Consider the following 26851-nt stretch of genomic DNA (forward strand, 5'->3'; position numbering starts at 1 on the left):
TAAGTTCAAAACGGGCAATTTTAAAAGTTTGAAACCTGCCCTAACTGGTTTGGCTCAGTGGATAGAGCGTCAGCCTGTGGACTCAAGGGTCCCAGGTTCGATTCCAGGCAAGGGCATGTACCTTGGTTGCAGGCACATCCCCAGCAGGGGGTGTGTGGGAGGCAGCTGATCGATGTTTCTCTCTCATCGATGTTTCTAACTCTATATCCCTTCCCCTTCCCCTCTGTAAAAAAATTAATAAAATATATTGAAAAAAAACAAACAACAAAAAAATATATATATATAAAAATAAAAGTTTGAAACCTGTCACTTAAGTTTGAATAATTGCTCTCCTCTCAGTTCTTTGAAGTTAGCCATTGTTCTCCATAAAAGGAAAGAAAATTAGGCAATAGGCTTTAGCACATCTTGACTGATAGAATATGAACCCATATTCTAGATAAAATAAATTCAGGATACTCTTGTGGTATTTAAAACACCTAAATATATTAAGGGCAACCAAACGACTCTAAAACAACTAAAAAAGCAGCACTGGTATAAATTCAATTTTTCTGTCCAGACACTCATCAATTTTGTCTCAGTTACCTTGGCATAATTATCTGAGTAACATGCCTTGTGTCGAAAAGGGGTGGTTGGTGGAGGGAAGAAGTAAGAGATGTTGACTTGCACCATAACATTACCAGTCAAATTTTCTCCCCACACCTTATTAGGAGACTATTAAGGTTATCAAAGAGAAACAATGCAAAAGGTTATCTCCCAGTCAACAGTCTGGAAAGAGTACAATTTTGCCATATCACTTTCTTCCCCAGTCTAATAAAACAGACAGTTGCCTCTAGTGGAACAAAATCATCATATACTGGACCAGTCTGCAAAGGTACACCTTTAAGTTCATAGTAAAACTGATCATCAAACAACTCGATAAACTTATCTTTTAGCATTTTCATGAACAATTCTGAGAAACTTCCTTTTGGGTACAAAATATCCCTCAAACTTGCTGTATACTCAAGAGCATATAGATATCTTTTACTAGGTAACAGTATGAAGCTTTACGCCTAAAATTTAAGGAAACTAACCAAGGAACATGTTGTTTTTTTCAGCTAAAAACTTGGAGATATGTCTTATCCTCCTACCACTTAACACCTAGCAGTGTTTCTTAATCATTTTAACTTTACTTGTGACTCAAAGGAAGCTGATAGAACAAGGCTATTTTTAAGTAAAATAGCTATTTATTCAGCCTCTTGTCATGCCAAAATGTTTTGTGCATATACCACTGTAATTAGCACACAGGCAAAATTATACATCAAATTATATTTCATATTACCCGATTATATAAAAATGTAAAGTGAAAATGACTTTATCAGTTCCTCTTAACATAACTAGTAAACAATTCAGCAGGAGTTACGAGGCACAAAATCTTAGTAAAATGACACAGAAAGAGCAATAATGTAATTCTCGCTTAAGTTTAACTTGTCATATTTTTTATGAATATACAAAGACAAACTTTTAAAACATTATATTTACTAAGATTCTGGCAAGAGCTTTATGTAACAAGACACAGCATTACCAGGCCTGCCACTCAACTTGTATATGGTAAGTCTCAGCTTCAATATGAAGCTGTTACAAACAAAACCAACCAAACCAAATCTAAACTCTGCTTTTCACATGCTAATATTTTGGCAAGAATGCCATTAAATGCAGTAAGGAATTAAAGATAGCAAGAATAAAAAGTTAATAAAAGCTAAACTTTACAGCCTAACCAAAATTCATACAAAAAATAGCTATCACTGGTTACATAAAATATTCCTGACTGGTTAAAACTTAACAGTATAAAACATGCATTTTAGAATCTTTAGCTATCAAGTTCAAAAAGTACCAGTGCGTATTGGAAATGACTCCTTCCCAAAGCCAAAGTGTAGTCAAAACTAATCCAAATGTTACAATACATTCTAATAATAAAAATCATTCAGTATTATTGAAGTGGAGGTAAATTCCAGAGCTTCTGGGGCTTTCTCGTGCTGCAAAAGGCTGCTTCTCTGATTCACTCAAAGCAGCATATGACAGACGAAGGATGTTACTAAGCTCAGTAAAGCGCAAGACTGCCATACCCAGCTCTGTCCTCCTCATGAAGCATGGCTACTGTGTCCGCAAAATAGGATGTGTGAGGATAAAAGGCACGCTATTCTGCTAGCTAAAGAAATAGCAAACCACCCCCCACCCTTAAAAGCTCCTTCCCCAAGTAAATAAAAGTATACAAGGGGAAAACATTAAAATACACTTATCTACAGAGTAAGGATTTTAAAATATCAATGTAATCCCTACTTCAAAAACATTAACTAGAGTCATCTGGTCATTTCTGTTTATACCTTAATGATGTATCCAGACTCAATGTCTGTTGATTTATCATTAGATACTTCTAGTCAAAAATATTAACTTTATTCCCAAATATCAACCACTAGTACAACTGCAGTGTATTATCTCCCAGAGTTATTAAGCAATGGAAGAGAACAAAGACAGATGTTCAAGGAGCAGGCAACTCTTATGGCCCTTTCACACAGTGGCATGTGAGTGACTACCTAACAATCCAGGAATAATTCTAGAAACAACAAAGGTCATGCATTTTAGTAAATATGTCATTATTTTCACAGTTGAGATCTCCTCAGACATTGCACTTTCTTTATAAGGGAATCCTGATTTTGCCTTTCACGGTGAGTCAGGACTTGAACTAGCAGCCTTCTTTTTCTTTTTCTTACTGTGTTTCTTATGCTTCTTTTTCTTTTTTGTCTTTTCCTGTAGAGATAGTTTCATGTTAGACATTTCTACATGAAAATATGCAAATTAAAAACAACTTTACCATGGTACTTCTGAGCTAATGTACAGTTATTTCAACAATCCACACAATCAAGTAAGCTACTCAAAACATTTCTTGAAAAGTCTCAATAACCAATATCATGATGAAGAGTGCTTGGCGATTTCCAAAAGGATAAGGAAAAACTTTTAAATCATTAGCACATTAAAGTAGATTTAATCAAAATTTCCCATAGAAAATAACATGGTACCAATTGCTTTATTTCATTTATTTACTTTCTAAAGGTAAAGTAATTGTAGTTACTGCAAAGAAATCCCCACACCACAGCAAAATAATGGTTTTTACAAAATCATAGTTTTCAAAGCACATATCTATCAAATCTGCCATTTTTAAGTAAACAGAAACAAATATTATGTACTGCTTAGACCAGTGATGAAGAACCTATGACACGCGTGTCAGAGGTGATACATGAACTCATTTTTTTGGTTGATTTTTTCTTTGTTAAATGGCATTTAAATATATAAAATAAATCTCAAAAATATAAATCTTTGTTTTACTATGGTTGCAAATATCAAAAAATTTCTATATGTGACACGGCACCAGAGTCAAGTTAGGGTTTTTCAAAATGCTGACATGTTGAGCTCAAAAGGTTCGCCATCACTGGCTTAGACTGAGAGCACTTGAATTAAGTTAACTAACTGGTACAAAATATTGACGGATAGTTGAAAAGTCTTTTTTTTTTTAAATTCTTTATTGATTCAAGTATTATATGTCTCCTTTTTCCCCCATTGACCTCTCCCTGGCCACTCCCACCCCCCAGCACATGAGTTGAAAAGTCTTATTTAGCTTACTAAGACAGATGCTTGACTGAGGAAAATGCCACTGACGCCTTGTAAAAGCAGTCAAATTGTCATTGGATAGAGAGAATTAGAATTTTGCTGAACTCAGATTTTCATGACTGACTGCTTCAGATACAGAAGAGAAAGCGGAACTTTTAGGAACAGATACTGGAAAGATGGCATCAAATGATAGACTACTTGTTTCAGGAGAAGAAAATAAAAAGCAAGAGGAGAGACAAAGAAGCATAGTAAAAGCAAAGCTTCCCACTCATTTCCTTATCTATTAAACTTTCCATAATCCTCCCTTCTCTCTCACAGACCTCTAACACTTTGTGGACCTAAGCTAACTTTCATCATTCTTTTCATTACAAGCCGAGTATACAGGGACAAACAGTCCAAAATCTTGTGTTTGGGCTTTTAAAAAAGTAAGTTTTGGCCTTGGTCAGGTGGCTCAGTTGGTTGGAACATCAGCCTATACACCAGAATGTTAATTCTGAATCACACATTACTAAATGAACCTTTTTATCAGAGAAGGACCCCCACCTTAAGAGCTAGGGAAATTATGGGAGTTACCCTCAAATCTACAAATGATGTTGTTCTCATTTTTATTTCACCTCTCCCTAAAAAAAATGCCTTTAAAGGCCAAGGTCCACACTTAGTATACTGAGTGCCCCAGATTACTTTGCTGACAGGGTCCACATTTCTCTTAGATATCTGTATTCACTTTCTCTAGGTGGGTCGACTTCTCATTCGATTACTGCTTCTGTTTTCCTTATTCTCCTCCTCCTCCTCCTTTCTCCTTTCCTACTTCTCAATCTGCGTAATAGCAGAGCTGGCTTTAGAAATGATCACAAGAATAATCTTTATTACTGGATCATTTATGTTGTCGTATTCCAGCTTATTACTCCCTGCAGTTTGTGCTTAGAGAGGCCTTTTCTGTTATTACCAGGGTTGGTTGATCTGGAAGTAACTTCTATTGCCGATAGAGGGAATCACCATACCTTAATACCATATTTCATACTACACCTTCAGAAAGTCAAACAAAAGTTTGAGCTTATATTTATAACAAAATACTAAAATGGAAACAGAACATGCTTGGCATGAGGGTTTTCTTTCCTTTCCCTGAACCAACTTAATTTTCTCCAACCCATTAAGTGAAGCTGCTGAACACCACAATAAATATTTATTTGGTCCTAGTAAATGCAATCATGCTTTACCCATGACTCAATTTATATTAAATAAAAACAGCTATACTGTTGTCATGTAAAAACGTTAAGTGATACTTGCTGTTGTTTTTTCTCTGTCTTCACTGCTTTTCTTCTTTTTTGCCCGTACCTAAAAAGTTTAAGTTTTTGTGGAGAAAAGAAGACAAATATGTAACTTGTACTCATGGCATTTCTTTTTCATTCCCTAATATACCTTGCATCTTTAAAATGTGTATGTCAAAAACATTTGACAACCAAATGATATCTTAAATGCCTTGTTTGACCTCAAACCCATTAGATCACAATGAGGATTAAATAAAAAACATTTTTTAAAGAGGGGGAAATTAAGATCTCAAATCTCTAAAGGGCTTCTTTTATATTCCCTTTCAGCACCTAAAAACAACAGTGAGGTGCAATGGATAAAAAACATGAGCACTGAAATAAATAAAACAGACCAAGCTCTGAATCCTACCTCTGCCATGTATTACCCTCAATGTCATCATCTGTAAAATGGAAATTATATCCACCCTCAGGGGAAATGCCTATAATAAAGTGGGGATTTCTCTAACTCTATGGTGTTCAATAAATAATAGCTATACACATAATGTATGCAGTATAAACCAATTAATCAAAATCCTTTTTAGTAAGAATTATCACTCCATTAATATTTTATTTTAATCTTTTAAAGTATGGTACACTGAATACAGATAAAATTCCAAGTTGCTAAAGCTTGCATGTATTTAATGTTACATCCAAATGTAATGTATTTTATGTATTAAGGTAAGTGCTCTAGAGAGCACTCAGGAAAATTGTTATCGTTTGTTATCTTGTCATAACAACGACGGGAATGGAGGCAGCTGTGTTGCATCTACATTTAACCAGGCCAACACAGATGATGCTGTCACACAATGTCCAGGACAGCCCTAACAGGACTGCCGAATAGCCTGCTAGACACTCATGTAATGAACCTATTTATAACAGAGAAGTTAAATTTACTGCACTGTGAACACAAAGTACTTTGTACAGGGTTTTCAGATACACTCAACCATCTACATATTGAAATGTAATTTAATAAACACTATGGATTATTATTTTCTTGTATTTCTTCTATTTCTGTTAGGGGACAGTAATGTAAAAATGTGTAGGTTTTATATATGTAAATATACATTTATGTAAAAGCTACAAATTTCATTTCAGAAAAGCATTACAAAATACTGCTACGAAATGAGAGCAATAGGCCCTATTTTACAAACGAGAAAGCCAATTCTGAGAAATACTTTTAGGAAGATAACTTACAGACCTAAAACTAAAAATGGACTATAATTCTAAGAGTACAAAATTTAAGACAGGGATATTAGAGCTGAAAACGACTGTATAGATGACCTCATCCTATTCCTTTAATTTATAGATAGAAAAACTGAGATCAGGCAAACATTTCTGCTCCACCTCATTACCTTTCTACTCCCTAAATATCAGATCCAACAAAAACAAGGAAATGCCAGGTTTCAATCTGCTTTACACCATACAGCATCTTTCATGTAATTAAAAATATAGCATAATAAAAATAAAATATTAGAAGAATAAAAATAACATACATATCTCAGATTGGAAAGGAACCTGAGACTATGGTTAATTGTAAAAATAATAGTAATATAATTATCTTATGGAAAAATGCAAAACTTATTCTGAAATGGAACAACTTCTTTTTCTTTTTCATGGTACATCAAACTAGAAAAGTAAATTAAATACTTATGAAGTATTTTGTTTTTCAGTTAATATTAAATCAAATCAAATAACTAGACATTTTATAGTGAAGAAAATAGATTTGATCATATACTTACCTCCTCAATATAATCTGACTCTGACAAAGACTCAGATGATAAAGGTTTATCTTCAGGATACATCTTTCTCTTTTTGCTGAGTCCCTTAATGTCCTAGTAAACAAAAAAATACATGGACCTTGACTCAAAAAGACATATTACTATTCCATGAAAATTTTATTTCTAAGTTCTAGTAACATTTCTTCCAATTATCATAAAATGATAATCCATTTTCATTTTAGAGATGTCTAAAAGTGACCAGGAATCAGTCTTTAAATCCAATGAAATAATGCTTTTATTAAAAACCTAAAAAGAAATAACTATATATCCACTTAGATATAATATCCTTCTTATTTTCTTTAACTATATACGACAGAATTTTACAAAGTCATAAGGAACTATATAGATGGTACAAGATTTGGGTCCCTTGTATTCTAATTCCTTTGTTTCTACCCAAAGTTGTATCAGACAGGCCTGATCCAGACAGTGCTGTAGAGAAGAAAAATCAATGGGTAATTATTTGCAATGATCTAAAAGGATCTGTACACAGTAATTCCTTTAGTGCATTAAGTATTAAATTCACATTTAAAAAAATCTGTCTCTAAATATATATATATATTTTAAATATATTTCATTGATTTTTTACAGAGAGGAAGGGAGAGGGATAGAGAGTTAGAAACATCGATGAGCGAGAAACATCGATCAGCTGCCTCCTGCACACTCCCTACTGGGGATGTGCCCGCAGCCAAGGTACATGCCCTTGACCGGAATCGAACCTGGGACCCTTGAGTCTGCAGGCCGACGCTCTATCCACTGAGCCAAACCGGTTAGGGCTCTAAATATTTTTAATGTTGAAAAAATGCATAGCTGGGGAAGGAGAGGGTCTCAGAGTGGAGGAGAACTCAGGACTTAAATATATATTTTAAGAAATGAAAAGTGTTAGGATTTACTAAAGCTTCAAAGTGGACATGCTGGTTACCATTTTATTATTTTTCCATATACTTTTTCTGTATGTCTCAAGTAGTTTCTAACAACAAAAACAACAGAACCACACAATGAAAAATGCTCACCCCTAATCTTAATTAAAAAATTATAAAAATAATATAAAACTTTATGCAGCATGAACCCAATTTTGAAGATATAAACAAAAAATTCATGTAGAAAATAAACTAACAATGATGATCTTATGTATTAGATTACAGGTGATTAACAGGTTTATTATTTTGGTAGAAATAATAAATGCTCACTGTAAGAAAATTCACCTAAATCCCACTACCTAAACCATTAGGATTTTTGTAAACATCCTCCTATGTGTATATTTACAAGTTTACACAAATACTTGCTGTTTGGAACCCGCTCTTCTCACCCAATAGTATCTTTCCATGCCAACTACATCGTCATTTATGGCAGCCTTTGACATTCACTGAAAGTATATGCCACAATTTACTTAACCAATCTCCTTCTGGAGGGCAGCCATATGGGTTCTTTGCTATTAAAAACAAAGTTGAAATACAGTGAAGGGTACTTAAATGTAAAATCTTGATCTAACAATAATGGCTAAGGCAAAGACCAAAGTAGCCATCACCCAAATGATTTTCTCAATCTCCCACAACCCCACATTGTTTATTTCATTTTTGAGTCACACTTTACCATAAAGCCTCTTTTATCATATTAATGTCAGATTGTTGGATTACATTTCATATTTACTTTTAGAATTACTAAACATATATTTTACCAATTTTTGTTTGTGAAGTGTTCTTTAATACCGAAGGTCACTAAGTTTCTGAATGATGTATTATTACTTTTTCTTAAGTCTGTTCATTATATTTAAACTTTGTTCATGGTTTATTTTTTTGTGATCTTTTTTGCCACTGAGAATTAGAATTATATGGTCACAAGTTTTTTGAGGCACAGTCTTTCCCTAGCCCAATATTATATTCATCATGTCTTTCTCCAATAATATTTTCATAATTTAAAACTGACTTATCTGAAATTTATTTGGCCTTAATGAGTGCCCAGCTTTATATTTCCCAAATGGCAAGTCATTTTGTCCCAAGAAAACCCATCTTTATCATATATTAAATTCCACAAACACTTAAAAATTTTAACCTGAACTCTATACTGTTCCATTTTTTCTTTTTCTTTTCTGGTACCATACTACATTGTTTTAATCAAAGCATTTAAAATGTTTTAACATATAGTAGGAAATGTCACACCCAGGAACATTTATTAAATCTTCATCTGCATCTCAGAACAGATTTATAGTTTTCTTCAAATAAGTCCTGTTCAATTCTTCCATTATGTTTTCTAATTGGACATCACATTGTACGTTCACAACAATTTAAACTAAATATGGGGCTAAAAACAATGATTGATATATATATGATTTAAAATTACAACCTATCCCTTACATTACAACAGAAAACCTAAACAAGATTAAGAGACGTAAAAGATGATAATTATGTGTATAAAAGAGTAATAGTAACCAAAAATATTTAACTCTTATCAATCAGAAAGATCAAAAACAACCCAACAACAACAACAAAAAAAATGGGCAAAGACTAAACAGGCAATTCATAACTCACAGAAAATGAAATCTGAATGGCTAATAAGCAAATGAAAAGGCTCAACCTTCCATACCAGTGATTTTCAACCTTTTTCATCTCATGGTACACACAAGCTAATTAATAAAATTCTGCGGCACACAAAAAATATACTTTTTGCCAATCTGACAAAAAGATAGGTACAATTTTTATTCATTCACACTGGACAGCTATTGTTGTGTTGACTGTTGTCATTTTTTCATTCGACAATCTAAGGAAAAAGAGTGCCCCTGACTAAATAGTCAGGTATTGCATTTTAAAAATTCCTGCAGCACACTGGTTGAAAAGTGCTGATTTATACGCATCAAACTAACAAAGAGGAAAGCCTCCCAATGTTGACAAGTATGTTTGGAACAAAAATACTATCATATGCTACTAGCAGGAATGCAAATTAGTAATAAGCACTTTGGTGAGCAAAAGGTAGACAAGTTAAATGTGTGTACATCCTAGCACTGAGAAATCCTAGTCCCAAGTATGTATCAGAATATTAACAATAACTTGTGGAAAAACAAAAATGGATACAAAAATAGCCATTGAAGCACTGTTTGCATTACTGAAAAATGAAAACAATCTAGATGTCCACAATCAGAATGGAGCAATAAACTGTGGCTAATTAATAGAATGGAATACTTTAAGCAAAAGCAACTTGAGAGTATCAACAAGGATAAATGTCAACAGCAATGTTGAGTGAAAAATACAAGTTTCAGAAGGAAACACAATGATACCATTTTGAAAATAAAAAATACTCTACACTATTTATGAATATATGTAACCAAAGTGTATAAATGTAGAAGGAAGGATGCATACTAATTCAGAAATAGCTGCCTCTAAAGAAGGAGAAAGTGTCTGGTACTTTTTTCCCCTCTGGTAACTATCAGTCTGTTGTCTGTATCTATGGGTTTGTTTCGTTTGTTTGCTGCTTTTTGTTTTATACCCCACATAGGACATATACATTTTTTTAAAACACGAAAGTAATCACTTATTCTATAATGGTTTTTAAAATGAGAAATCAATGTTGAATCACTATTAACCATATGGTTTCTTTTGGCCAGATACATTACAAATTATATTAATACACTTCTTATCTTTGAATTCTTATAATTAACCCAACTTGGCCACAAGTTTCTTCTTTTAGTATCTTAGTAAATTTTTATTTGCAAATTGATATGAAAGCACTCCTAGGTATATACCCAAGATCAATGAAAACATTATGGCCACACAGAAACTTGTATACATATGTTCACAGCAGCATTATTCATCTTAGCCAAAAGGTAGAAACAATTCAAATATCTACTAATAGATGAATGGATAAATATATTGTGGTATATACATACAATGGAATGTTATTAATCCATAAAAAGGAACAAAGTACTGATATACGTGCTACCACTTAGATGAACCTCAAAAATATTACACGAAAGGAAAGAAGTCAGACAGGAAAGGTTACATATTGTATGATTGCTTTTATGATATATCCAGAATATGCAAATCCAAAGACATAGGAAGCAGATTAGAGGTTATGTGGTTATGTTGCTTTTGCTTATAATATTCTACTTTATAGGTTCTTTTCAAAGGGGTGATGAAAAAGTTTTAAAACTAGAGTGAGGTAGATGTTGCACAGCATTGTACATACACTAAGCCCCATCAAACTGTAATTTTAAGATGAGTAATAGAAAATTATGTGAATTTCACCTCAATTTTTTTTAAAAATATATTTTATTGATTTTCCAGAGAGGAAGGGAGAGAGATAGAGAGTCAGAAACATCGATGAGAGAGAAACACTGATCAGCTGCCCCCTGCACATCTCCCACTGGGGATATGCCTGCAACCCAGGCACATGCCCCCGACCGGAATCGAACCTGGGACCTTTCAGTCCGCAGGCCGACGCTCCATCCACTGAGCCAAACCGGCCTCGGCTTCACCTCAATTTTTAAAAATTATATAAAAACACAGTAAAATACAGTGACACTCGTTCACAGTTTTCTTTCATTTAGTAATTGCTTTCCTTAGGCTTTATCCTATCTTATAAAAGAGAAACATGCAAATTGACCATACCGCTGAATGCTTCCCACTAGCTAATCAACAGGATATGCAAATTAACTGTCAACCATGATGGTGGCCGGCAGCCAGGCAGCTGAAGCAAACAGGAGGCTTACTTGCTCCAGTGACAGAGGAAGCCAAGGTTCCCGGCCTGCAGCAGCCCAGCTCTGAGCTCCAGATGCAACAATGTTGCAATTATAGAAGCTAAACAAGCTCCAGATAGCTGCTTTCAGCCGGCAGCGGGCTCAGAGCTTAGAGCGGCAGTGATGGCAACAGAGTTTCAATTATAGAAGCTAAACAAAGCCCAGATATCTGCTTTCAGCAGCCGAGGCCTCAAGCTGGAGCCGGCCTCAGAGCTAGGGCCGGCTCTCAGCTCCAGTGACAGCCATAGACAGTAAATAAATCCCAGAATAAAAAAAAGAAAAAGAAAAAAAGGAGAGGCTGGGAGCTTCAGTCACCCGCCAGCCTGAAAACAGCCCTCAGCCCCTCATCCAGATGGGCCAAGCACCCCAGTGGGGACCCCCACCCTAAAGGGGGTGTGGGCAGCCTAAAAACAGCAATCAGCCCGTCATCCAGGCTGGCCAGGCACCCAAGCGGGACCCCCACCCTGATCCGGGACACCCTTCAGGGCAAACCAGCCGACCCCCACCCATGCACCAGGCCTCTATCCTATACTACAGGCAGGGCGGGACAGCGCGAGCTGCCATCCGGGCCCCATGTGCAGCCCTGGGCAGTGGGGCATAAGCCCCTGCCCCCAGCCGGGACCCCTATGTGCCACCTGAGCCCCCAGCTGGGAGCCTCGTGCCGCCTAAGCCCCGCACTGCTAAGCCCCGCCCCCAACTGGGACCCTATGACTACTGGAGAGCAGGAAAGTGCCGCTGGGCCCTGGGTCGCTGTGGTGATCCGGCCATCGGTAAGTAGAAAAGTGCGGCCTGTAGGCAGCCCCCAGCTGCGCCTGATCAGGGAGCAGGAAAGCCCGGCCTGCGGGCAGCCCCAAGCTGCGCCTGATCCAGGAGCAGGAAAGCCCGGCCTGCGGGCAGCCCCCAGCTGGGCCTGCTCCCCGATTGCCATGGAGACCTAGAAGTGGGAAAGCCCAGCCTGTGGGCAGCCCCCAGCTGGGCCTGCTCCCCCATCACCATGGCGATCCTGGAGCAGGAAAGCCCGGCTTGCAAGCAGCACCCCCATCCTGGCCATAGCTCAAGGGAGAGTACAACATGCAGTGGAGGCCAGGAGCCTGAGAGATTAACACAGAGGGGCTCCTGCTCCATGATGTGGCTGGGGGCAGGCCCCCAGCACATGCACATGCACATACACACACACACACACAGCAATTGCTTCGACCCTACGTGGCGTGGCTGGGGGCAGGCCCCAGCAGACACACACACACACAGAATGCCTGCTCTGAGCCTCTGCTGCCAGACTGTGGCCATCAGTAGGACATCCACTGAGGGCTCCGGATTGTGAGAGGGGCAGGCTGGGCTGAAGGAACCCCCAACCCCCAGTGCACGAATTTTGTGCACCGGGCCTCTAGTCCTATATAATAAAAGCCTAATATGCTAAGTGTCTGGTCGACCAGTCGGCCATTCAACCAATCAAAGCGTAATATGCTAATGATATGCTAAGGCTTCTCAACCGCTTGCTATGACATGCAATGACCACCAGGGGGCAGGCAGTCAACCGGTTGACCAGTCACTATGATGTGTACTGACCACCAGGGGGCTAACACTCCAACCAGTAGGTTAGCTTGCTGCTGGGGTCCAGCTGATCAAGACTGAGCAAGATGGGCTGGACATGCCCTGGAGCCCTCCCGCATCTCTCCCCAGCCCCAATTGTGCACCGTGGGGTCCCTCGGCCTGGCCTGAGCCCTCTCGCAATCCAAGACCCCTTGGGGGAGCCAGTTTCAGCCCAATCCCACAGGGGGAGCACCACTCAGCCAGGAGCCAGGCTCACGGCTGGCAAGCGCAGTGGCGATGGCAAGAGCCTCTTCCGCCTCCGCAGCAGCGCTAAGGATGTCCAAGGGGAAGTGGGCCTAAACCGTCAGTTGGACATCCCCCAAGGGCTCTAAGATTGCAAGAGGGCACAGGCTGGGCTGAGGGGACCCCCACTACCCTGCTGAGTGCACAAATTTCATGCACCGGGCCTCTAGTTTTTAATAATCAGAACAAGATTTTAAAATGTAAATCAGAAACATGGATAGGGATAAATTCATAATTAATTATAGTTAAATCACAAGTGAAGATAAAATATCTACTTACAGTAGTAAAATTCTTTTTCAAAACTTATCTATGGTATACTCAATTTGAAACAGAAGTCCATGTTCTTTAATTAAAGGGGCCTCTTTTAAAATGACTTGAAGGAACAAAGGAAATGTTTAATCTCCATTACTTAAAATTTGTAATCTGAGATAATCCATTAATCTACACAAATTCAAGCTTTCTTCAGGAATACTCTTCTATCTTCTAATCAATAATGAAACCAACAAATAATTTCCTTAAATCAGTATGAAATGCCATAAAAGCCAAAAAAAGGTCTCAAGTTAAAAAGGGGAACACATTATTGTTTATTCCTTTAAATGAAGTATTGTATGATAGATTACTTAAGGCAATGTAAAATTATAATTACCTTTTCTTTCTCACTTGCATCCTTTGACTTCTTTTTCTTTTTTAAACTATCCTAAACAAACAAATATTTTATCAATTTTAAATGTAAAAGATACAGCATAATAGCATAAAGACAAAAATACCAAAAAGGTGACTGGTTCTATAACTGAAAAAAGTTTACTTCAATACCAGAATTTTATTTTAAAAATATAGAAGAAATGTGTTGTGTATATATGTGATTGTAAAGAAATAGGCTTCTTCATGTATCTGCTCATGTATCAAATCTATGTACACCAAAAATGACATACTGTCTGTGCAAACCACATGGTGTATTTTACTATAAGACTTTACGTCATTGCCTAATTTTGCCTGAGGTGGTCTTATGCACAGGTGTTCTAATTCACTGTGTGCTCAGACATTTCCCAATTTGATTTCCCTACTCTCCTTATAAGGAGGGGAGGTAAGAATTTTTGCTTTTGAATCCCTCAGTTCCAGTTATTAATAACCTCCCTGAGCCTTTCTTATCCATAAAGTGGGATAACAAATATCTACTTCATAGAGTTGTTGAGAGAATTGAGTTAACATGTCAAGAGCTTAGAACTATGAATAACATGTAATAGGCATTTAATACATGTTAGCTATCAATATCATTAGTCTGGCTCTTTTGCTTTAGAAGACAGAGGAAAAAAACCCAACATTTGCTGAATACTTATTAGACACCAGGCATTTGTCAGAAGAAATATCACTAGGGAAGTAGCTATCTGCCACAAAACAAAACAGTTGCTGCTTCTCCTGGGAGCCTGGGACACTGTCCAATGTGGTCCATGGATACCCCTGTATCAGCATCACAGAGGACATCTGTTAAAATGTAGACTTTTAAGACTAATCAGATTTACTCAGACTCTGAAAATGAGGCCCAGGAAACTACATTTTTATTTCAACGGGCACGTTTTTCTTATGACCACTAATGTTTGAGAGCATATTTGTTAGACAATTCTGGTTAGTACAGAGCAGAATTAGGTTCAGTAGAAAAGACACTAGACCAGATAATAGAACACATATTCAAGTTCTAATACTACCTGTATAAATTTAAGCAAGACATTTTTTTCTCTGAACAATGACTTTTTTTTAAAGCTTTTCTCATTGATTTTTTTTTTGAGAGAGAGGGAGAGGGAGAGGAAGAGATAAAACATCGATGATAGACCAGCTGCCTCCCACACGCGCCCCCTACTGGGGATCGAGCCCGAAACCCAGGCATGTGCCCTGAGTGGGAATCGACTCAGCAACCTCTTGGTGCCTGGGACGATGCTCAACCAATTGAGCCACGTCAGCTGGGCTCAACTTTGACTTTTTATGAAAACTAGAGGCCCGATGCACGAAATTTATGCAAGAGTAGGCCTTCTTTCCCCTGGCTGCTAGTACTGGCTTCCCTCTGGCCACTGGCAGGCACCCAGGACCCGGGCTTCCCTTGCAGTCTTGGCTTCATCAGGTCTAATTAGCATATTACCTTTTATTATTATAGATGGAAAAATAATGCCTGCCAGGCTTATCATAAAGTTATCATGGATGTGTTGAGAGAGAAACATATGTATGAAAATATTTAGAGAACAATTAAATGCCATATGTAAGGTATTAAGTGCATAGAACATCTCAATTTTAAACTGAGAGCAATTTAAGATAGGAAGAACTAAAAGAAAAACCTAATTACATGTCTTCACTGTCCAGCATGGTACTAATTTAAGTAATTTTACCTTACTGTCTGATTCAGTCTCTGACATGGAGCTTTCAGAAGATTTATGTGAACGGTTCTTCTTTTTCTTTTTCCTTTTCCCTTGTTTCTTATCCTATATAAAACATTTTTAGAAATATTTGCTTTCTGTTTTAAAAATATAATAGATGTATTTTAGTAATATTAAATCTTTATCAATATACAAAAGTTAATGAAAGGATCAGCTTTAAAGATATGCTTTACTTAATATTTAAAATGTAACTTATCATTTCCTTGTTTTATAAAGTCAAGTGATTTGAGTCACACATAATTCCTAGCATCTAGTCAAATACCATTTTACATTTTTCTTTTTCTTTTTTTTTAAATATATTTTTTATTGATTTTTTACAGAGAGAAAGGGAGAGAGATAGAGAGTTAGAAACATCGATGAGAGAGAAACATCGATCAGCTGCCTCCTGCACATCTCCTACTGGGGATGTGCCCGCAACCCAGGTACATGCCCTTGACCGGAATCGAACCTGGGACCTCTCAGTCCGCAGGCCGACGCTCTATCCACTGAGCCAAACCGGTTTCGGCCCATTTTACATTTTTCAAATCCATTTCTTCTACTCATATTTTTAAATGAACAAGACAAATTCGAAATCTATAAAACATATACATCAATATTTACATCAGTGCTCTCAGAGATAATAAAACCTGTAAGTAAACATTTTTAACTGACATTTCATAATGTGTTTCCTTTGTCATTAAATTACAGATATTTCATGGATCATCATAGGCAAACCTACCTCATCTTCAGAATCTGAAGAACTGCTGGAAGAATCAGAGCTTGATGAAGAAGAAGATGAATACTTGACCAAGCACAAAACAATTAAAGCTTGTGAGATGCAGGAATATTTTTCTTTTACTAAGTCTCCCAAATACTTAACTAAATCAACCTAGTGTCAGAAAAACAGATGCCATCTTCTTAAGACTTAAGTATTAAAATGTCAAATTTCCTCACAGAAAAGGCTCAACAAAGTAACACATATAGTAATGGTGGTCAATTTCCCCTCTTTAATAGCAATACAGGAGTTACTAGGTTATAAGGAGGTTGGCACCTGTCTTTTATATCAGAAATAGAACAAAACCACCCATAACAATCAAAAGACCTCCAGGCTCTTTGACTCATCTAGAGTTAGCATACAGCCTATATAAATTATTCTTACTTTTTTCGTAGGCTTTTAATTATAGTATTTAGAAAAATGGAAAAGTTTTGCTCACCCTACCAGATTTCTTCTTTTCTTTTTTCTTTCTCTATAAGAAAACAAAAGTACAAGCCTAAATAAGCTAATGTGAATTTTCAAATGTATCTATAAATATAAAAGCCTAACATGCTAAGTGTCCAACCTTTCAGTCGACCACTCACTATGATGTGCACTGACCACCAGGGGGCAGACGCTCCAACTGGTAGGTTAGCTTACTGCTGGGGTCCAGCCGATTGGGACTGGGTAAGATGGGCAGGATACGCTCTGGAGACCTCCCGCAATCCCTTCCTGGTCTCTAAAATATTTCTTCTAGTGAATTTCCTTTCAATGTGCATGAATTTGTGCACTGGGCCTCTAGTCCAGTGATGGCGAACCTTTTGAGCTCGGCATGTCAGCATTTTGAAAAACCCTAACTTAACTCTGGTGCCGTGTCACATATAGAAATTTTTTGATATTTGCAACCATAGTAAAACAAAGATTTATATTTTTGATATTTATTTTATATATTTAAATGCCATTTAACAAAGAAAAATCAACCAAAAAAATGAGTTTGCGTGTCACCTCTGACACGCATGTCATAGGTTCGCCATCACTGCTCTAGTCTATTAATAATGGTACATAGCAGTATTATGGAAACCCAACTGTGAAATTAAGGATAGCAGTAAAGTAAACATGGTCTTACCTGTCTTTTTTTGGATGAGCTCTCACTTCCACTTAATAATTTCTCCCTGTGTTTTTCTAGTTCTTTCTTCCAGTTCTGCAAAAAGGTTATAAACACCATCAGAGGGCATCTATCCCCTTACAATACATCTAATATGTAAGACAGCCACTGTTTCCTTTCTCAATCCTCTCACCCATCCAGACTCTAATTACAAAAGATACTCCAGGTGCCAGAATCCTCTATTCTAACACCAAACAAGCCTTTGCCAGTTGTTTTTAAAGAGGACATTAAGAGATGGGAATTCTCCACTGTATATTGAGACTAGGTATTACTGAGACTAGGATTTTTTTTTTTTCTAACAAAGATGGTTAGATTTTTTTCCAAACAGTAAAAATTAAATTAATCTATACTGTGGCTGAAATGCTGATACGTGTTTGTAATCAAAGCAAGCAAATATCACCATGGAAATCTCAGGATAAGATGTGGATGAGGGAGAGAAGAGGCAGAACCTAACATTTAGAAAACTTCAAGATGATTTAAATTACTGTAAGATGATTTTCCTCTCTTTCTTAACGCAGTCATACATTTATACACAAACCTGTACTCAATAAAACAAAAACACCCATGAAATACAGAGCCCCCTTAACCTAAAGAGGTAGGCCAAAACCCTTCATTTATTAAAAAATTATTTCATTCTTCTTACAACATTAGCCTATTTTTTTTTTAAAGGTACAAACCTCATTCATTTTTTCTTCAAATTCAGCCAATGCCTTGGAGCCTTTCTTTTTCTTTTCTAGTTGTTCTTTCACTTCTTCCCTTAAAAAATAGAATATAAAAATGTTTTTAAGCAATTCAAATTAGGGATGGATGCTTATAAATAAAACAAAATTTCATAAAGTTACCTTAGTATCCTAACTTATAAACCTCCATTCCAGTGTTGATGCACTTCGAATTTGTGTTCACATCCTTGTGAATCAATTATCATAATAAAGCCTAACAGATAACACTAATCACTCCTTTCCTAAACATGCATTATAAAAGTTTAATACAGAAGACATTTGAGTACTACACGTTACAGGCACTGTTTTAAATATATTTTCCTTCAATCCTCACAACAATCCTGTGAGAAAAAGTATTCTTTTACTTCAAGATGAATTAAATTTCTGTAGCTGCAATCTGGGGCAGCTTAGAAATCTGCCTAGTGTCACAAAGCTATTGTAGTTTCAGCATTAGAGTGAGCTAAGGTCTATTTGACTGAAACATTACCTTCTATTAGTAAATCACCCATCTTATAATGTACCTCAACATGTGCAGAAAAGAGAGCACAGCACACCTGACTGCTTATTTGTAGAAAGGCCTGCTTACACAACTGGCTCTGGCTGGTGTCTAGGAACTTGGATTTTAGGTGGGTCCTTACCATTCCCTGGTAAGAGTGGTTTACTGTGCCCGTTTGTACAAACTTTATAGTTTAGGCTGAACACCTGCATTCCTTCTGGGAGTCTGGAGTTTTGGCACCTGATAGGCAGAGGCTGGCCAGTTCTCAACTAAAACCCTGGGCACACAGACTCCCCATGACCTCCCTTGGTTGGCAACATCTCACATGTGTTAGTTATCACAACTCTTGCTACGGGAATTCACACACGTCCTGTGAACTGCACAAGAGAGGAAGCCTTGGAAGCCTGCACCGTCTCCCTCAGACTTCACCCCCGTGCCTTTTCCCTCTGCTGACTGTGGCTGGTATCCTCACTGCAATAAATCTTACCCACAAGTACAACTATCTGTGAGTCCTAGCGAATTACTCGACCTTGGAGTTTTCTTGGGGACCTCTGACACACGTTATACTTGATGGAGCACAATCCTCTTTAAATTCATTCTTTCCCCCCAATTTTAAAGACAAAATATATTTTGTTTTGGGATCATTTGTTTTCCGGTATGCTGCAATTAGTCAATAATAGCATTCATGAATTCTGTAAGAGATGGACATGCTTACTTCTTGTTTAAGTCAAAGGAAGGATTCCCTTATATATGTAAGCACAACTTTCAACTACAGTTGCCCAGCTTCCAGAGGCACTTAGGAGTCTAAACAAACTGACAACTCTCAAGCTTGTCATGTGTCACCTCAAGAGTATGATATTTAATAATAAGGAAGACACTAAAAATAGTAAGGCCAGAGCTATGAACGTTATTTACAAAAGATTAGTGCCTCTCAACCAGGGCAAAAAACATCAATTTAAAGCAAAAATCTTACAATGGGAAAAGCCAGCAGATAAAACTAGAAACAAGGCCTAACATTATCCTAACACCTAGTTACACATCAATGAAGGATGAGATTACTCAAATTTATCATTTTAAAAAGAACACTGCAAGGTTTAAGTTCATTTTTCGGGAATAGAGAAGAGATTGGTGTGAAAAGATTATCTGGTAGTGTGTTAGCTATTTTGGGTGGTGGGTTCTCAAATGTTTGCTTTACACTCATGCATGTGTTTCATACATTTAAAAAACACATATCAAATATTACTTCAAAATTACATATCTGGCAGTTGCTTGGCAATCAATAAAAGTTATAACAATAACCGCTTAAACATATATGAACATTTCATAAATAGGTAAATTATTTCACAAATACCATGTAGGCCTTGGTCGATTCAGATAATCTTGGATTGTTGGCCCTGAAGACTGGACTGGACCCCTTGATCTGGCCATTGCTATTGGGTTCATATAGGCCTTGAGGAAAGAACAAAAATTTACTTCATTAAAATAACCATTAAAAATACAAAAGCTCACTTAATTTAAAAAAAAATGTTTTATTGATTTTAGAGGGAGAGGGAGAGGGAGGGGGAGGGGGGGGGAGAGAGAGAGAGATACAGAGAGAGACAGAGAGGGAGAGAGAGGAAAACAACTATGTGAGAAACACCAATTGGCAGTCTCATACATTCCCCCTACTGGGGATTGAGCCTGCAACTCAGGTATGTGCCCTGATGGGGAATCCATCAAGAAACCTTGCAGTTGATGGGACGACACTCAACCACCTGAGCCACAACAGCCGGGCTAGTATTCTGTTTCTTGTTTAAGGCAAGGATTAATGGTATCAAAGCAAATGGTATTTGTTAGTATATAGGTTCTTTGGTTTATCTCTTCTCGTTTCCCCAACTCCACATCGAGGTATGTCAGTCTGTTCCATGCCTCCATGCTTCAGGTCATATTTGTTGGTCAATTCATTTGTTCATTAGATTCTACAAATAAGTGAGATCATGTGATATTTGTCTTTCTCAGTTTGTGCTCTTAATCTTTAAAAAATACTTTTACTAAGCACGAGAAAGACTTTTAAAACCAAAAAGGTAATTGTTTTACAAAGGTAAAGCTTTTTCACTTGTTATACTTCAGTGTGAAAAAGAATACTAACATGAAGGGGGTGGGTGGTTAGGCATTAGTTAAAATAAAGAAATTGTGTGATTTCTTGAAACATCTCACTATCACTCAATTGCTTTAAATGCTTTTACTAATACACTAGAGGCCCGGTGCACAAAAATTTGTGCACTCGGGGGGGCGGGAGGGGGGTCCCTCAGCCCAGCCTGTGCCCTCTCGCAGTCTGGGACCCCTCGGGAGATAACGACCTGCTGGCTTAGGCCTGCTCCCGGGTGGCAGAGGGCAGGCCCAATCCCTAGGTGCAGCCCCTGGTCGGGTTAAGAGCAGGGCCGATTGGGGGGTTGGGGCACCACCCCCTGTCACACTCAAGGCAGGGTCGATGGGGAGGTTGCGGCGCCACCCCGTCACGCACAGAGCAGGGCCAATCAGGGGGTTGGGGCTCCGTACCCTGTCACGTACAGAGCAGGGCAGATCAGGGGATTGGGGTGCTGCCACTGTCACACTCAGGGCAGGGCCGATGGGGAGGTTATGGCTCTACCCCGTCACACACAGAGCAGGGCCCGTGGGGGGGGGGGGTTGGGGCGCCGCACCCTGTCACACACAGAGCCGCAGGGCGATCTGGGGGTTGGGGAGCTCCCCCTATCAGGCACAGAGCAGGGCTGATCAGGGGGTTGGGGCACCTTCCCCTGTCACGAACAGAGCAGAGCATAGAGGGAGGTTGTGGCCCCGCCCCCTGTCACACACAGAGCCGCAGGGCGATCAGGGAGTTTGGGCACTGCTCCCTGTCACGCTGATCCCAGTGCCAGGAGGCCTCGCAGCTCTGCTGATCCTGGTGCTAGGAGGCATACTACCCTTTTACTATATAGGATAGAGGCCTGGGGCACGGGTGCGGGCCGGCTGGTTTGCCCCGAAGGGTGTCCTGGATCAGGGTGGGGGTCCCCACTGGGGTGCCTGGCCAGTCTGGGTGAGGGGCTGAGGGCTGTTTTCAGGCTGGCGGGTGACTGAAGCTCCCAACTGCTCCTTTTTTTCTTTTTTTTAATTCTGGGCCAGCTTTAGCTCTGGCTCCAGCTCTGAGGCCTCTGCTGCTGAAAGCAGGTATCTGGTTTGTTTGGGTTCTATAATCGAAACACTATATCAACTCCAGCTCTGAGATCCCGGCTGACTGAAAGCAGGTTTCTGAGGTTTTGTTTAGCTTCTATATTTGTAACAATGTTTCAAACTGCAAGCTCAGAGGCTGGCAAAGCAGGCAGGGAATGTTGGTTTCCTCCGTCACTGAAGCAAGCAAGCCTCATGTTAGCTTCAAGCTGCCTGGCTGCCGGCCGCCATCTTGGCTGGCAGTTAATTTGCATATCACCCTGATTAGCCAATGGGAAGGGTAGCGGATGTATGGCTAATTACCATGTTTCTCTTTTATTAGATAGGATAAGAACTAGAGGCTCAATGCACAAAATTCATGCAAGGGGCTCTGCCCTCGCAGCCCTGGCTTTGTCTGGAAGGTCGTTCAGCTGTCTGGTCTAATTTGCATATTACGTTTTTTTTTATTATTATAGACTAGAGGCCCGGTGCACAAAATTCGTGCGGGGTGTGGGGGGGGTCCTCTCAGCCCAGCCTGCACCCTCTCCAATTTGGGACCCCTTGGGGGATGTCCGACTGCTGGTTTAGGCTCAATCCCAGGGATCGGGCCTAAACCAGCAGTCGGACATCCCTCTCACAATCCTGGACCACTGGCTCCTAACAGCTCACCTGCCTGCCTGCCTGCCTGATTGCCCCTAACTGCCCCCCATGCCGGCCTGGTCACCCCTTACTGCCCTCCTATGCCAACCTGGTCACCCCCAACTGCACCCCGTGCTGGCATGATCGCCCCCAATTGCCTCCCCGCCGGCCTGGTCGCTCCATGCAGCCTGCTGTTCAGTCGTTTGGTTGTCCCTCACTAACCCCCCTGCCAGTCTGGTTGCCCCACGCAGCCTGCTGTTTGGTCGTCTGTCCAGTTGTTTCAGTCCTGACGGCCTGTGGCTTTTTATATATTAGGGTTGTGACTCCAAACTGCTGCATGAGTTTGGGTAAAAGAAAAAAAATCTGTTTTTGAAACTCAGGATGGCAAACTGGGCTCATAGGAATTTAAGTGGGCAGGTTGGAAAGAGCATGCAGTAAAACTAAGGACAAAATGTGCAGAACTGCATTTGTTACTTTAGTTACCTATTTTTATCTAGAGGAGACATCTACTTAGAACAAAGTAACAGAAAAAACACACAAAAACCCATGAAGGAAACTTCTGGAAAACAAAGGGCACAAAGAGTGACTGACCATCATGAATTTAAGGGCCCTTTATAAATCTCGAGAATTAAAATGTTCAATTAAAACACATACATACACACTCTGTTCAAGAATGCTCAATATCGCCCTAACCGGTTTGGCTCAGTGGATAGAGCGTCGGCCTGTGGACTGAAAGGTCCCAGATTGGATTCCGGTCAAGGGCATGTACTTTGGTTGCAGGCACAGTGCCAGTGGGGGGTGTGCAGGAGGCAGTTGGTCGATGTTTCTCTCTCATCGATGTTTCTAACTCTCTATCCCCTCTCCCTTCCTCTCTGTAAAAAAAATCAATAAAATATATTAAAAAATAAAAGAATGCTCAATATCAAAGTCAACCCTGATTAGCTATGGACTTTGGGTAAAAATGGTATGTCAATGTTGGTTCATCAATTGTAACAAATGTACCTGGAGCAGGATGTTGATAATGGGGGAGGCTGTGTACATGTTGGCACAGGGAGTATATGGAACTCTACTTTCTGCTCCATCTTGCTGTGAACCTAAAACTGCTGTAAAATATAATCCATTAAAATTTTTTTTCCACTGAAATTTAATGGTTTTTTAAAAAGCAATTGTGTCATCTTTAAAACTATAATTTTATCAATGTAAGAAGAAAAATGCCAATATTTTCATTTTGTTTTTTTCTTCTTTTTTTTCTTTATTAAGGTATTACATATGTGTCCTTATCCCCCCATGGCCCCCCGCCCCCCCACTCATGCCCTCAGCCCCCTGGTGTCTGTGTCCATTGGTTAGACTTATATGCCTGCATACAAGTCCTTTGGTTGATCTCTCCCCCTTACCCCCACCCTCCCCTACCTCCCCGCTGAGGTTTGATGGTCTGATCAATGCTTCTCTGTCTCTGGATCTGTTTTTGTTCATCAGTTTATATTGTTCATTATATCCCACAAATGAGTGAGATCATGTGATATTTATCTTTCTCTGACTGGCTTATTTCGCTTAGCATAATGCTCTCCAGGTCCATCCATGCTGTTGCAAATGGTAAGAATTCCTTCTCATTTTGTTATTCAAATTCAAGAATTATTATTACTGGGCTAAGTATCAGACGATCCAAGCTTTGGTCCCAATTTAAACAGTTCCATCGCCTCCTCCATTACAATGGAGCACTGAATTTGACAACCCGTGTCTTTTCATGTTTTCACATACCAACAACCTTTGAAGTGCAAACCAAATGTCACTAGAACACTCTGCGCCAAGACACCATGCAGAGAAACAAGCAGAGCCCAGAGTTATCAAAATGCCCTGCGGTAAGTGAAGCTCGCTTGTGAACACGTTCCAAATGCTTTAAAGGAATGCTTTGTACCAACCAACACATATCCCGAGTAAAACAAAACATCCCAGGCCTCCGTATGAACCCGGACCCAAGGCCTGATACTTTCTAAACATTCAAGGCCCACGCACATCACGGAGTCCAAACACTCAACACCCCAAGCCTGAAGGATGGTCCAGTGGACTCCGCTTCCACTCCTGGAGATCCTGGGAAGCGGGAGAAAAGACACGCTTCAACCTTGTACTCAACGTTCACTAGGGCTGTTTCTAAGACACCCTGACTTTATGAAGACTACATAAAATGAAAACAAACGTTTTGAAGATGGAAAATGTCATCATTTCACAAAAGCAAAGATCATTCAGTACCCCGCGCCCCCTAAAAAACAACCGTGCAAAGGAAATAATCGTTGAGAAAAAGCGAGTCCATTCAATTTAGTACATTCGCTTTCATTTGCATCTATCTTTTTATTTTGGTGCTCAGTGGTCAAAACCCTGGCGTAGGCAAGCCTAGGAACTGTAAGGCTGCCACCCACGTTTACTGCTCATCTTCTGTGTTCACGGCCCATCCGATCGGCGGCATAACCTGGGTTTTCCAAGCCAAGCAACCGAGCAGCCATCTAGAATGCCTTCTTCCCATCCCCACCTGCCAAGAGCACCTACCCCTTTGAATGCCCTCGGAGCCTCAAGCCTCCACCAGATGTCATTTCCTACCCTACTATTTATGTACCTCTTTTTATCTCACCTCCTAGGATAACACCTTCCATGCCAAGCACTTGCCTGGCCGTCCTCCCTTCCGTGGTCTCAACGATAGGTTGAGGGTTATCACTGATGTGTTACAGAAGAGGAAACTGAGGCTCAGAGAGAGGCAGCTGATACTGCGTCACCCAGCTCCCGAGGGACCAAAACCGATATCCCAAACAGTCAACACTCCCAGCCGACTCCAAAGCCAGCTATTTTCACGCCATCCCGTCCTTCCCGGGGCCTCCTAGGTGCCAGGCAGCGCTGGGCGAGGCGGACCCCCAGCCACATGCCTCGACCCGGGTTTTGCAAACGGGAGCGCGCCTGCGCCAGAACCGGGGCGCAGGGACCGCGTAGGAGGCCCCCGCGCCTCCATCCCACCTGGGTGCGCACGAGAGGGGCGCAGAGGTGGGGCGCGAGCCCCCGCGCCTCCACGAACCTCGGACTTATCGGAGAGAACCGGTCTCCCTGAGCTCTTGCAGCTCTAAAAATAAGGGGGGGGGGGCACTGCTGGCCCCAGTACGGCAGACAGGGAGCCAGGGAGCACTGGAAAGGCTGCGGCGTGGCTGAGGGTAGTGGAGCAAAGTGGGGGGCGAGAGGAGAGAGGGAGGAGGGAGGGGGGCCCCCGAAGGCGCCAACAGCGAGCTCGGCGCACGCGCGTCCCGAACCAGCGTGGGGGCTGCGGGTGGGGGAGGCTGGGTCTCCAGGCTCCAGGTCCCAGCGCCACAACCGACCCCCAGGCCCGGCCGGGAAGGCTGAGGGACCCCGCTCTTCGGCCGCGGGCCCCACGTCGCCCCATTGTTCTACCCGCCAGATACTCACCACCCGGTTGTCCCGCTTCCCCATGGTGCTGGGCTGAGCGGACCGTGAGACGCCGAGAGACACCAGGCCAGCGGAGCGGCCGAAGCGGGCGCTCACGGGACCTTCTGTCGATGCCCCACCCCGCCCAGAGAGCGGCGCCGCGCGGACCGGACGGCCGCGTCTGGCCACAGCGCCACCTGTCGGCGCGGAGGAGAGGCCAGCGCCGGCGGTCACCCATTCCAGTTCTTCACCACCCACCGGGGACAGAGAGTGCAGCCGCCTTCACCAAGACAGCTCACCTCCGTTTGGCATTGCATTGTCCAATGCAGGTGTGAGACACTTGAAAGCATGTGCTTTCCTTATAACTCACACTGGCTTTGGAGGGGTGAAGGAGAGTTGAGAAGTGGCATTACAGGTAACATGAAGGTGGGCAGAATTCCTACGGAGGATCTGATTGGGAAGGACATTCCAAGCAGAGGTGATGTGGCAGCACAGACCACGTCTGGTCGAGGGGAAACAAGGTTGGAAAGGTACATTGGAGCTGGAGGCCGAGGGCCTTGATTGAAGACATTTTAATTTATTCTTCAGGCAAAGCTTTTGAACAAGGGAGTAACATGAGCATTGATGAAGGGCAAAGTTTTAAATAGTGACAATAATACTAATTGACTGGGGCAGGGATTTTCACCCTGAAGAGCATTCAAAGATTTTAACTCAAATGGCATCTTTAACATTAAAGCGGAACTGGGGAGTCTTTATCCAAATTTAATAATATAGTTGACTGGTTTTCACATACTTTTCATTGTTG

At 40.4% G+C, this 26851-nt stretch overlaps 1 protein-coding gene and 1 long non-coding RNA gene across 2 annotated transcripts; both read right to left on the minus strand.

The window, feature by feature from the left end:
- Positions 1-1203: 1203 nt before the first annotated feature.
- On the minus strand, positions 1204-26124 carry FAM133B (family with sequence similarity 133 member B). The gene is made up of 11 exons (XM_081102350.1): positions 26068-26124; positions 20174-20271; positions 18285-18363; positions 17569-17643; positions 16903-16935; positions 16428-16490; positions 15662-15754; positions 13933-13983; positions 6689-6781; positions 4930-4977; positions 1204-2784 (listed from the first exon to the last, which is right to left on the minus strand). The coding sequence occupies exons 1-11, from the start codon at positions 26089-26091 to the stop codon at positions 2698-2700; spliced, it is 744 nt and encodes a 247-aa protein (XP_080958476.1). The 5' UTR covers positions 26092-26124; the 3' UTR covers positions 1204-2697.
- Positions 23641-25736, minus strand: LOC308527031. The gene is made up of 3 exons (XR_013996594.1): positions 25685-25736; positions 25250-25332; positions 23641-23729 (listed from the first exon to the last, which is right to left on the minus strand). It is a non-coding gene; the product is annotated as an uncharacterized lncRNA (long non-coding RNA).
- Positions 26125-26851: the final 727 nt, after the last annotated feature.

The sequence above is a fragment of the Myotis nattereri genome (assembly GCF_964212035.1).
Source record: "Myotis nattereri genome assembly, chromosome: 11".
NCBI classification, from domain to species: domain Eukaryota; kingdom Metazoa; phylum Chordata; class Mammalia; order Chiroptera; family Vespertilionidae; genus Myotis; species Myotis nattereri.

Excerpts from the sequence above, each read along its gene's own strand:
- FAM133B (XM_081102350.1), bottom strand. The coding sequence starts at position 26,091 with ATGGGGAAGCGGGACAACCGGGTG. Across the intron at positions 17,644-18,284 it reads TTGAAGAAAAAATGAATGAG|AACTGGAAGAAAGAACTAGA; the intron begins GTTTGTACCTTT and ends ACCTTTTTGCAG. Across the intron at positions 6,782-13,932 it reads ATGCAAGTGAGAAAGAAAAG|GACATTAAGGGACTCAGCAA; the intron begins GTAATTATAATT and ends TTTGTTTACTAG.